General features: G+C 40.4%; 1 protein-coding gene across 3 annotated transcripts in view; it reads left to right on the top strand.

Annotated features, from left to right (window-relative positions):
- FAM169B (Protein) overlaps positions 1–12,657 on the top strand; it is a 40,841-nt gene extending 28,184 nt beyond the window's left edge. For 2 of the 3 annotated variants that reach the window (XR_012765194.1, XR_012765193.1), the window contains 4 exons: positions 4,476–4,658; positions 7,095–7,223; positions 11,244–11,303; positions 12,317–12,402. Coding sequence is in view for 1 of the 3 variants with exons in the window: in XM_075432158.1 (XP_075288273.1) it covers positions 4,476–4,658; positions 7,095–7,227; positions 8,384–8,413; positions 11,264–11,303; positions 11,682–11,691; positions 12,317–12,537 (617 nt within the window). In the remaining 2 variants the exon portion in view is untranslated. Of the gene's footprint in view, positions 1–4,475; positions 4,659–7,094; positions 7,228–8,383; positions 8,414–11,243; positions 11,304–11,681; positions 11,692–12,316 lie in introns of all 3 variants that reach the window. The other variant, XM_075432158.1, reaches the window with a different exon arrangement.
- The last annotated feature ends 720 nt before the right edge of the window (positions 12,658–13,377 follow it).

Raw genomic sequence — 13,377 nt, 5'->3', positions numbered from 1 at the left:
TTGTGCAATGAGACCATGTAATTCCGTGAAAGTTTTTCTTTTTTATTTACTGAGGATTAGTAATTACTGAAAATGGACTTTTACTGCCTTCACATAAATGTCAAGAGAATGCAGAGATTCATCATGCGAATAAATCAGCAGGGAATTTGGAGGATGCTATGAGCCAGGAGTCTTAGTCCGTTTAAGGAGAAAACAGAACAACCCCCCTTTTTTATATACGGAAAAAAGACCTCAGCTTTTTTTTCCCTACTGTTATGTATTACTGTTTCTCTAACACGTATGAGCTGCCCAGTATTGGACCAAGCTGTCTGCAGTACAAAAAGCAAAGGAGTGAGATGGCCAAAACTTGTCCCTTCCCAAGTTCACTGTGTCCCTTCTGTCAAAACTCAGTAGTAAAAGTGTGGAGAAAGATAGTATTCTCTGTGCTGTGAGTCAAACCAGCCTTAACAAAATTCGGTCCTCTGAGAAGGCTGTAAAACGTGCAGTTGAACCAGGAGTAAAAGTGTTGTTGGCTTCTTATTCATGCTTTAGAGATTCTCCACAAAGCAAGGTTTGGGAACACCTGACTGAGAAAACTCTAAGCTGATAGAAAGTAGTCAGCAAAGCAACCCTGTTCCACTCTCTACTTTTTGCTACCCCAGAGCCCTAGACGTGGTCTTTGGAAGTGGCTACCCAAGCTAAATTCCATTTCACACCTTTCTTCAGACAAGCCTTTGCAAATTTCTTTTAACACTTCGGTGGCCCAGGTGGTAATTCTCTAGAAATAGATCCCTAAAAAGATAATAGGATTTTATTTTTCACTGATAACATACATTTCTTTAAGAAAAAAAATCAAAATTGATGTTAACCTGACAGAAAATTAGCTGAAATCTTGTTGGATAATTGCTTTTCTCTCTCTCTGTTTTCTAGCAATAATATTTTTAATGTGCATTTCTGAGGCAGACTGACGGTTCTGGCTGTAATAAAAATTAAATGACTATATACCAGTCAAGACATGAATTCATTTTATTTTATTGAAGCCAGAACCTTTGTTCCCCTTCTCACATACAAACTCACACAATGGGTTGACCTTGGGTTCTATTCAGCAGAAATATTCCCCACCCTTTACACAAGCACTCAGCCTGTCCAAACATGTGTGTGCCAAGCCAACTTGTTCAGCAGGGAAATAGTCAGTATGCACAACCTTGTTTTGTTTGGGTCTGTTGGATGTGGGCACTGGGTTGTTTTTTTTTCTGGTTTGTGGCTCTTTGGGAATGCTAATGGCTGTCTGCTTTACTGCCCTTGTAATATCTGTTTACCATTTCGCTGGCTCGTAAGTTGGTCATTTGGCACTCGTGACCTAACCAAACAGATCAAAGGCTTTCAAAGGACAGACTGTATGAATACTTCCATCCCCATCGTCAATACCCTTATTTTCCCTGTCTCCTCCCTCACCTCAAAACTTAGTCTGTTAGTGTGCTTCAACAATGAAACAAACCTCTGAACTAAATGCGTGAGAGCCTGGTGGTCACCTCGGGGCCACCATTAGCTTACGGTAACCTCTTTGCTGTTGGATGGGAACTAGAGACAAAGTGGCCTTTGTTCCAAAGGTTGGTTTGTTTGTTTATTTTATTTCAAATGGCTGTGGGCTATGACTCTTCTAATATGTTTCCCAGAGCCAAGGTGAAGAATGGCTTCATGGTTTCTTTATTTACAGTGCCTTTAGACATTACAAGTTTTTGTCATCTTCTCAACACAAAATTAGGAGCACAGACATAAATCACTCAGCTCCTGGGATTGCTGCACAGCAGTCTCATCAAGATTTATAGGAGACAGACTATATGAGATAATAATAAACTTATATGGACACTTGCAACATGCAGGAATTTTTAAAGCCATTGACTTCATGAGGAGAAGTTTGTCCGTGTCTTAGAATGTATGGTGCGACACTGCTGGAATCCAACATCTCTGTTGGGCTGGCAGCCAACGATGGGACTGGGAATATACTCAATTTTTTGGCTCGTGAAAAAAAACTAACTACCCGTCATGTGTTACAAATATTGAAAGGTTATAAACACCACCACAAACCATCCTTTTCCAACAATGTGCTTGAACATGTGCTTGAGGTTAAGCATGCGCTTTGACTAAGCAGAAGTGGACTAAGCCTTATGTGAACGGGTTGGTTATGTAGCTACGTACTCTTGTTGTATGGCTGAGTATGTGTGATGTGTATTCTTGCTAAATGGAGAGCTACAGCCTTGACAAATCAGGGTCTAGAATTAAATACAGTCCTGTATGTTTTGCTGAACTGACATCCTAGAAAAGAGAGTAATCAAAGTCAGGCCTGGTGACTATCAGCAAAAGGTACTAGACTCAAGGAACACAAGTAGACCTCAGTTTAAGATAGCTATGGGGAGGTGATAAAGAAAAAATGGATCTATCAAGTAGAAGTCTTATACTAGAATTTAGGAACAGCCATTCAATAGGAGATCTGTGAAACTGTGAAATAGGTCTTAGTGAAGTGATGAAAGTTTCATGTCTCAAGACACTGAAAACTAGACTGAGTGGTGCACTAGTAAGTGGTAAGAAGGAAAACCTAGAAGGTCTTGGTAACATTTAAGCAGCAGAGAAAGAAAATGTAATCTTTTGCTGTTATAAAGGTCTGGATATACATTTCTATTTAAACTGCCATGTACCCAGATAGAAGCAGCGTAAAATCTTTATAAATATTTTCTAAAAATGAAAATAAATCAGCCAGATGTTTCTGTGGTGACCTTATCCTATATGTGGGTAATTAGGTAGTTGGTGAACTGATGTTGGTTATTCATTTCAGGGTTAAATGTTTATGCTGTCAGGTAGTTTGAGGTTCTGTTTTTATGGTATTCTGCACTGAATGGAAGTTGTATGGTGAATTGCTAATGTGAGTGGTTTAGGGTGACCATTAAAATTTTGGACCCTGAATGTCTGTTCTTAATCAGCTTTCTCTGGACTGTAATTTAAGTTTACCATACATGATTGCAAACTAAATCCCTTGGTTCTAATTTTTGTTTTTTACTGTTTTCACCGAGAACTATTTTCATAGTTTGGAGGCTTATACTTGTGTCTGTATTTTGTCCACTTGTAGAGCATTATGTCACGTCCCCGTAATTTCAAGTGACTGACAATGTGTTTATTAGCAAGGACTGTCCTTGAGTGAAAACCCGAGTTTAGCACGGATAGCAGTAGTTCAAGCGGTGGACTTGAAGCATGTACATGTGCGATAAAGTACCACTCAGCAGCAATCGAGTGACTTACAAAGGAACACTTACAGTACTTTCTTAAAATGCACCCCTCAGTTGTTTATGGCTTTACACCCAAATGCCTCAGTTAATGTCTATGCTCATCTTCCTAGAGAGGGGTGACTTTAGTGTGCAAGGTGAACCTAAGCTGCTGCTGTGAGTTTAGCTGTCGCTTGGATTCTGTTCAGTGCTTTCTGAGGCATGGTTCTTCCTCTTTGGGAAGCCATCTGCCTCCCTGTTACATGCTGGGTTGTTGGGGCTGCTTGGCTTCTGCTCTGTTTTCTGAAGGAGGCGAGTGATGGACTTCCCTTCCTCTGGCCCAGAGTCACTGCGAGCATGAGTAGTTAGGGGTGTGTTTCCAGCTTCAGGAGCAATCCCTGGTTTTCTTGCCAACAAAGGTTTGAAGATGACTCCTGGGTATGTGTTGACAGATAATAGTGACTGAAAGAGAGAAGTATTCTTTTGTACGATCGTCTGTGGAATTTGTTGAACTAGGGGATCAAAGACTGAATATGCAGTAAAAGGGTTGTATTGCTTTCTGACTAGTAGAAGTCAGAAAGGAGGTGTAAATGCTGGGGCCAGTCAAGTTTTGTACTTCAGAGTATTATACCATTTGGGGAGGCACAACAGCGATGCATGCAAAGGCCAAGAGAGCCTCTCTTCTCTCTCTGCAGTCATTATGAAATCGTTAGCTTAAAAAGTATTGGGAGTTTTCTCTGGAATACTTCAGTGTCCAGTTGCATCAGGCAGTATAGACCTTCTGAGCATTGAGATCATACTGTGTGGTGTGGTTCAGTGTATTTCATAAAAAGAATTTGTAGGGTAGTTTACCAGAATAGCCAAAAGCTAAAGGAATATACCGAGATTACATTTGGAGTATTTATGCTTCTGGCTATAGCCCGGTTATATCTTTTCAGTGAACTCTCCTATGTACATTGCCTGTGTACTTAGATGGTCTGATTATGAAGAATCAGAGTCTGGAAAATACCGTGGTGAGACCTGTCAACCACATGTTAAGCAGGTCCTCTCAGTTTGATGGCACAAATCTTCCTCCTGGAAAGTGTTTTACTGTCTATGTAAATGCACTTCAGCTGGGGTCATCCTCGTAGCCTGTGGAAAGATATCAGGGCAGTATTTGTGGCTAGAACCACCCAGCAGTTAGTGCAGCAATACCAATTTTGTTTTCAAATTGATGTATTTTTTACTGTCTGCTTTCAGGGAGACTATGTGATGGAACAACCAGTCAATGTTACTTGCTGCCAGTTTTGGGTACTGTATTTGTCCGGAGAAAGTACAGAAGAGGTGGCCTAGGGATGAAAATGCTGCATGATTTCTGTCAGTCTTTCATGGCTGAGGATGCCTTGGGGATCAGCTGCCCTATTTCTGCTGCAATGTATCAAGGTAAATCATTTGATGTGGAAGTGTTAGGTAAGGGTTATGTATAATATATAAATTTCAGTATGGTCTTGGTAGGATTTTCTTAACTGTTTAAGAGTTCAGTGTGCTTGTCTGAACTGAACTGTTGTTAGCGTGCAGCTGGTTACTTTTCTTGAAACATCTGGAATTTCCTGTAGAAAGGTAGGCCAATATTTATGAAAGACAATGAGAAGCATAAAACTCGTACTGCCTGTTTTTCATTTTGCATTCTTATCTTGCTCTCTCTTAGAAATAGAACTGTGTCATTGTCCTAGACAGTGACTTACACATTTTATTTGACACCAGAGGGAAAAGAATCATAAGATGTTGTCAAGCCTACACTATGCACATAATGCTTTTGTAGATACTGCATTTGTAAGAAATTAGTTTTAATAAGCAATATACCTGGGCTCTGCTCATTCATCCAGTCACATCAGTACTTGTTTTGTATTGTCTGTCTTGGAACATATGGAACTTTTAAAAGATTGTTAAGTAGTTATATATCTTCTCTGTGTTCAGATTCAAGTTCTGGTTCTGCTAGTAAAATTAACAGACAATATCTGTGCTCATATTATTTGTAAAACTGTTTTCTTTAGAAAAGCATTTTTCTCTAAACTTTCTCTTTCTATGATATACAGTCTTTACCATCATTTTTGGGGGATATTTCTATTGACTTACAACTTTACAGCCATTTCCTAGTAAGCGTCAATACAATTTTGACTGTATCTGTTCTTTCTCTGGGTCAGTATGTGTCATTGAGTGTGTACAAATGTACCCCAATGTATAGAAATGTACCCCAGGAGTTTCTAAGGTACTGCTACTTCTAAATTCAAGAAGGAATAGTATTGAGAACATTCTTTCTCTTCTCCCAATAATATCCATTTTTCCTATGGCTTAGACATAAATATCAATGGTTTGGACACTATGGATCGGAAAGCTGCATTGTTTGTGTGTTAGCACTAGTGATACATTGCAAGACTATGCTTTCATCTCAATTAAGATTAGAGCTAATAGTGAACAAATTTGACTTGTATCAGGTTCTAATTAGGTTTTCTAGGTCCTACTTTTGTAAAAACACTAACGTAAGTTAAATTTTGAGTATATTGCAGTCACTGCCTTTTTCAAATTTCATTGGAACCACAATCTCATACTTTTAGAACAGAATGCAACCTTTTACTCTGTATTAAATGTGCACAGCTTTCACTAGCACGTTATTTAATGTCCTGTAGAGGCCTAAAAGGAAGTAAAAAGCTATTTAGCACATATCTCTATTTTGGTGCATATGTTACTTTCATTACCTTTTATTGAAATAATTAATTAACTTTGGATATCCTTGGATAAAATTAATGACAGCAATCTGCTTGTTACTGTGAGGCAAGTGTTTACATACCAGAGTTAGGGTATTTATATCAACATCTCAATGTTAAATTCAACTGAATGTTGAAGATAAATGACCCATCGAGATTCATTCTGTAGTATGATGAACCAGAATGGGCAGAGGAGAGAGCATGAAAATACTTTTGTTTTTTACAGGTTGCTGTCTTAGCACAGTTGATGGACCTCATAGAATGGCGGTTAAGGAAAGTTTAAAAGTCTCCACTAAATTTTTTTAGCTGTTTATCCTACAACATATGCCTCCTCATGGCTCTGCAGACATCCTAAAGAAACCTCTGAATAAGACAGATTTCAGTTTGATAACATAAGAAAACCTGTATTTGGTTGTTTATCCAAATTATATTAATTATATTATATCCATTAACTCCTATCCAGCGAGGGGAGTCCATGGGAGTATGGTTTCTCAAGGCGATTGTACATCTGACATGGATACCCCTATTACTCCTCTGTTGGTTCTTCCTATTTCCTGTTTTCCACACAGAAAGGAGTAAATGAACCCCAGCAACGGACTATAGGGTAGGAGTAGTAAAATGGAGGATTATATTGGCCCAAGAACAAACTGATACAAAGCTTTTGTTTATAAATAGAAATTTGAGTAGCCTTCTTAATGGTTAAAGCTGGAAGGTATTGAAACACCTTTCATTTCAGAGCAGTGAGGGTGGAAAAACCTGCACTGCTGTTAGTCTGAAACCTGCTGAGTGTCTGGAGATAGTTCTGTGATGCAGTGCCAGAAGAAGGTGGCTCAGTAAGTCATTTCAAGTCTTGTATTTCTGCGCTCACAAGGAAGTAATCTAGTCTGAAGCAGATGGACAGGATTCACTCCTGCCTGTTTAGGTCATTCCACACAGACTTTTCCTAAAAGCCCCAGCTAAAAGGAATAAAAGGGAAGATGAGAAGAGAGAAGAAAAGATTTCCGGAGGAACTAATGAAAGTAGGTCTGAGAGAATTTCTGGGATAGAATACACTTCCTCTTCCACTGTACTTTTCACTCATTCATGCTTTTACTCCTTGGTTTCTTCTATTCAGTTTGCCAGAAATTCTTGCAGACTTATCCTGAGGAGCAGAAGTGCCTGTGGGAGGTGGAAGCACCAGGAGACTGGAGCCAGCGAGTGAATATCTGGTTAAAAATTCAGATGGAGTCATCCCCTGCAGGAAGTGAGTTAAAATAAACAGTGTCATGTCAGTTCTATAAAGACAAGTCATGTCAGTTCTATAAAGACAAGAAATAAAATCAAGGGTTAGGTCGTGATAATAGATAGCTGGTTTCTCTGTTGTTTGCACATGGAGAAACTACTGAGTGTGCAGTCCAGTTCACTGGTCTTTTCCCAGTCAACAGAAAAATTCTTAGAAATTATGAGGTAATGAAATTGAACTACAGAGTATCTGAGAGATACTGAACAAAGCACAGTCTTGGCATAAAGAGGCTGTAACTCCCATTGCAGTGCACTTAGAGGAGGCTAGAAGTTAGCCCAAAAAATTCCAGTTGCACAACACAATGTCTGGGTTATAGAGAGAGGTTTTTTTCTCTGAAATTATTACAAAGAAGAAATTTCTATGGCTAATGGGTGATGTGTTTAATTACCTTCAATTTGCTGCCAATACCATTCTTGGATGGAAACACAAACATTTTCATTATGGCTTTTGGAAGATTGAAAGTACTCTCCTACAGGGTAAATCCTTCTTGCTGGGAGCATTTTCTGCCTACTTCACAAAAGATAGCAACAGAATAGGAAAACCTTTTGGCAGTTCATATGGGGATCTCTTTCATGTAATCTGTTCAGCTGGCCTGGGGATCCAGACAGGCCCCTCTGCTGCATGCACACAAGCTGTGATAAGCATGAAGTTCCAAAAGAAAGGCACACGTTGTCTCTTTCTGGAAGTGCAGCAAGGAGTGCTGAAGAGCAAATTGCTCCCATGCCTTCCCACATCTGTCCTGCTTTGTATTAGCTTGGGGACCTTCAGTTGAGACATTGTGTTTCATCTGCAGCACCCACAGGAGAGTTAAATCAGTATTTAGCCCTAAGGCTGGGTTCCTCTGAAGCCATTATAGTTATGTTCCTCATGCTTTAAACCAACAAAACCTGATGTTGCTCTTTCCGTAAATCCATCTTGCTAAGTTCAGTTTATTAATGGCAATTGAAGAGAACTATGATCACACCAGCAAACAGAAAGCAGATCCTGGAGGAGAGTATACTTTCTTTTTTCTTTCTTCTTTTTGCCATCTTCTACAAAAATGAACAAACAGAGAAAAATGACCCAAGACATGGCTAAATATAATTCCACCAGAGTGGCTGTCAGTGAAAAATACACATGAGGCCTGGGAACTGCCTTGGCCAGTTCCGCACGTAAATGAGATACCTCATATCTACAAAAAGAGGAAGGAGGGAAAGTGTAAACTAGAAATGGGGGGGGGGGTGTTAACATATCTTTCTATGGATTGTGAATTGCAATGTGATCTTTATAGTGGAAGGGAGAAGAAGTAAGTGAATTTGGCACTAAAATATATAATAAAATCTGCTTTTTAAATTATGTTCTCCACTCTGGTGCATGGCTCACTGGGCATCACTCCTTTACACTGAATGTGCTGAACTTATTTTATTTCATCCATCTTCAGTGGTAAATCAACCCATTATAAAAAACAGTATTAAAAATGATGTGTAATACATTTATTATATCTGTTTTACATATGGAATCTACTTGTGTGTTTCTTGTGCTTGTATTATCCCAGTACTGTGCATCTTGTGCACCCAGGGAAATACCAAGAGAGAGTACAGGACAGATAACGTCTGCTAGAACTAGGGGAGAGTTTCCCTGGTTTTGCTTTGTCCTGAAGCAGCATTACTCCTGCACAGCTTGCTCTGATAGCTGGTAAGGAAATAACAAGAGAATTTTCCAGGGCTTCATGCTATCTGTTAATAGCTGATAAAGTAGCAACATTTTTAAGTGCAAGGAATCCTTTATCATCTGCCCTGGTGTGCTGCTTTCCATACACGTAGAGAAGCTTGTGTTTCCAGAGTTGTGGTATAGGGACACAGAGAGGAAAATGATGTGACATAGAGTGAAAACCACTGGACTTGTACGCTTACGTATTCCATACACGCTCAGTCATCTAGATCTTCTGCAAGTCTGCAGATGACACCAAGCTGAGCAGTGCGGTCGACGTGCCTGAGGGACGGGATGCCACCCAGAGGGACCTGGACAAGCTGAAGTGGGCCCGTGTGAACCTCATGAGGTTCAACAAGGCCAAGTGCAGGGTCCTGCACCTGGGCTGGGGCAACCCCCGGTATCAACACGGGTTGGGGGATGAAGGGATTGAGAGCAGCCCTGCTGAGAAGGGCTTGGGGGTTCTGGTGGATGAAAAGCTGGCGGTGAGCCACCAATGTGCGCTCGCAGCCCAGAAGGCCAGCCATGTCCTGGGCTGCATCCCCAGCAGCAGGGGCAGCAGGGCGAGGGAGGGGATTCTGCCCCTCTGCTCCGCTCCAGTGAGATGCCCCCGGTAGTCCTGCATCCAGCTCTGGAGCCCTCAGCACAGGACAGACCTGGAGCTGTTAGAGTAGGGTCAGAGGAGGCCCCAGCAATGATCCGAGGGCTGGAACCCCTCTGCTGTGAGGAAAGGCAGGGAGAGCTGGGGCTGTTCAGCCTGGAGAAGAGAAGGCTCCAGGGAGACCTTAGAGCAGCCTGCCAGTACCTGAAGGGGCCTATGAGAAAGATGGGGACAAACTTTTTAGCAGAGCCTGTTGCGACAGTACAGGGGGTGAAGGTTTTAAACTAAAAGCAGGTAGATTTAGACTGAGTATAAGGAAGAAATTTTTCCAGTGAGGGTGGTGCAACACTGGCACAGGTTGCCCAGAGAGGTGGGAGATGCCCCATCCCTGGAAACGTTCAAGGTCAGGTTGGACGGGGCTCTGAGCAACCTGATCCAGTTGAAGATGACCCTGCTCATTGCAGGGGGGTTGGACTAGATGACCTTTAAAGGTCCCTTCCAACCCAAACTATTCTATGATTCTATCTTTAGGGGGTCCCTTGGGAACATAGTGCTTCATTCCTACTTGCTCTGTTATGTAGAAAGCAAAACACAATGTAATTCAATATTGTCAGCTCCAATCTGGATCTATGGCAACAACCACGAAAATAGACAAGTCTTATTCTGCTCTGATTTCTTAGATCCCCCGTTGACATTTGCAATGCTATGTTTTGGAACAAAATTATTGAGAAGAAAAATTGAAAATTCTGCTCCCATTACATTTTTTTTCCCCCAATACTCACGATTGAATAGTATTAATGTTGTTGTAAGAATTCTGCAATCATAGGTATTCCTAAAAAGGTTTCTATAACCCTGAGGTCAGAATTTTAAGTTTTGCAAGGTTATGTGGCTGCATCTAGTGGCAGTACAGATAAACTGCAGCACTCTGTTGACTGCAGCTGATACTTCAGTTTGGATGTGCACAGATACATGGATGTACATACACGTATATTTCTGTCTGCATGTATACATATATCTATAAAAATAAAACTCTTTAGCATGTTGTCGCACATAGCTGCAATCTTTCCTTCTGAATTAATTCCTATTGTTTGAAAAATTGAGAGATTTAGTTACAGCAAATAGTCTCAGTAACAGGAACATAGTGACGTTTCTCTTCGGGGGTGGATTGGAGGAGCAGAAATCTTTTAACATGGTTTGCTCCTGATTGCTAAATCTACGAGGCAGTGAAATGAGCTGTTTTGAAGTAGTTCAGTAATATACATAAAGCATGTAAGTGTAAAGATAATGCAAAAAATAAGGAGACTGAGCAAGAATTAAATTTAAAATGATTTCTTATAATCCTTAATATGAATTGAGCAAAGTATCTGCATGTTCTGAAAGGGAGGAAGGGATATGGCTTTTCTTGGTGTAAGAGATGAATGGATTATCTATTTAGCAGAAATTTCAAGCTAAGAAAGACCCAGAGATATTTTCTTTATAGTATAGTTGTTCACCTTAGTCTTTTGTGGCGGTGTCATTGGGCACCCCAGTCTGGTTAATTAACAAAAGCAAGACAAAAAAAGGGATTGAAGGTAGCGTTCAGGTGGCTTTCTCTGGTGTATTTTAAATGAAAATTGCCATGGAAGTCTGCTAACATTTTTTCCTTTTTAATCTCTTTCTGGGGCAAAACTATTCACCCCATTTCTCCACAGGCTGAAGCGGGCTTTCAAAGCAGTAAACCCAGGCAACGAGGTGTGGACTGCATGAGTAAGGTACAGTGACTAATTTGCTATTTTATGACTTTCTTTTTCATTGGTGGCCTTTTCCCTTTTTAGTGAAGTAGTGAGGTTTAAATACAAGAGACCATCACAGACAGCTATGGGTGTTTTTTTACTGCTGACCCATAGGTTTAGGCAGGTAATCATAGCTACAAAACATATATACATACACGTATAATTGATTCATGTAGCTACTTTATATACCTATAGTAGTTTTAAGGCTACAGAGTACAGGACAGTTTTTGCTAAATGTTTTAGCTTGATCCTTACTGAGATAAGGGAACTGTACCAAGCTGGCATACAGCGAATTTCAAGGTTTGCGTATGCAGTAGCTTTCTGAACTGAACTGTGATTTTTCTTGTGTCTGTACAGGGGCTTGAGTGTGACACCTTTAGAATGAGTAAACCGAGCTCTTTACAGTCCTAATAATTTTATCCTGCTACTGAGCTGCAGGTCTGACTGTGCTTAGCTTTTTGCAGTGTGAAAGCCTAAAACAGGCTGAGAGGTTTGTATGAAGCCTAAACCTAGTTAGGGGTACATGTATCTGAGAAAACAAATCACAGTAATGAAGCTTTCTGAAGTAATAAAGAAAAAGAAGAGGCAAGTGGAAGCAAAACAAAGAGCTGTAGGGGTTGTTTCCCCAGTACATTTTGGTTGCCGCGCAATTAAACCAGTTTGTTTTCTTCCAACGTGGGTCTCCTGGGGAAGCTGTGACAGCACTGGGCCCTGTGGTGTACGCTCTTGCGTTATGTGCTGTGGTCATGGCTTCAGAGCCCACCCAGCCAGATCAAGGCTCCGTGTACTCCCAGTTTTCTTTATGCTGGCGCTTCTGGGAACGCAGGGAGAGCAGCAGGGACGAAGCTGCTCCGTGCAAACAATGCAGCTAAGTTTCTCGCCTTTTGCTTTATTTATGGTGGCCTTGGTTGACAGAGGCATTTTTTTATTAGAACTCTTTATATCGTTTGTGTATAATTTGGTGTTCTCTCTGTCTTGGTTCTAATTTCAAGGCGCTGAATACATTCCTGGTGTTGTGAAAGTGGCAGGAGATGCCACAGAAAAAAAAGATGACGCAGCAGCAGCAGGGACTCTGAACTCACAGGATCCTGAACAAGAGGACTTAGAACAAGGTGCAGACAATACTCCGCAATGCAAAGGATTCAGAAAAAGAGCAGGCCCTGAGGGCTTACTTGGAGACAAAGCCACCAAAAAATTTAGAATTGTACCATAACTGCATTTTCAAAAATTAGCAAAATCTCAATATAGTCTTAAAAATTGTAATTGACTGTTCATAATTTGTAACGCTGGAGAGATTTCTTCAGGTAAGATATGATTTTTTGCAAGACACATATTCTCTGTCCTGTGTTTTGTTTTAAATAAAGCTTTTGCTTTCGAATTGCCTTTTTTTTTTTCTTATCACCAAGTAATTAAGTAGTAGTTGAGCCTAGTTATTTCCCTTCTCTGAAAAGATTTTATTGGATTGCACGACATGTCCAAAAGGGAATAATTGGAGGGCTTGTAGATACTGATGTAAGGAGATATTTCTATGGAAACCACATCCTGCATTATGGAAGAGAGACACCGCAACACGCGTTAGTATCAGAATGACAGCTGTAACCTTCCTCTCAAAGAGAACAATTGATCTTGAATTGCTTTCATTTGAGTTTTTCTAGTAGAAAAATCTGCCTCGAACCGTGTGGTGGACAGGATAGCGTACAAGCTCCGTTAATGCAGGAAAAGTTTGGTACAGAGAAGAGTGAGCAAGTTACAGGCCTTAAACCACCTTTAAATGCAGGCACTGTGATCGTGTTATGTGTGAGTTCAGGGTGTAGAACTTGGTGTGGATTACATATGGCATGTTTTATTTACTGTAGGCTCTTTCCTAATGTTTTGCATTTAATTAACTTAGAAGTATATCGTATTTCACTAGATTACTCATGTTATGGCTTGGTAAGGAGATTTTGTTCTTTCACCACAAGCTGGTTCTGTATTAGAATCTTTTTTTTTCTACTGGGGAATTTTTAAAGCTTGAATGTTGTATTAATGATTACAGGTGAAACTTTAAGGATCA

This window comes from Opisthocomus hoazin, chromosome 10 (genome assembly GCF_030867145.1).
Source record: "Opisthocomus hoazin isolate bOpiHoa1 chromosome 10, bOpiHoa1.hap1, whole genome shotgun sequence".
Lineage (NCBI taxonomy): Eukaryota > Metazoa > Chordata > Aves > Opisthocomiformes > Opisthocomidae > Opisthocomus > Opisthocomus hoazin.
The sequence above is the reverse complement of the archived record's forward strand: the minus strand, read 5'-3'. Positions and strand labels throughout refer to the sequence as shown.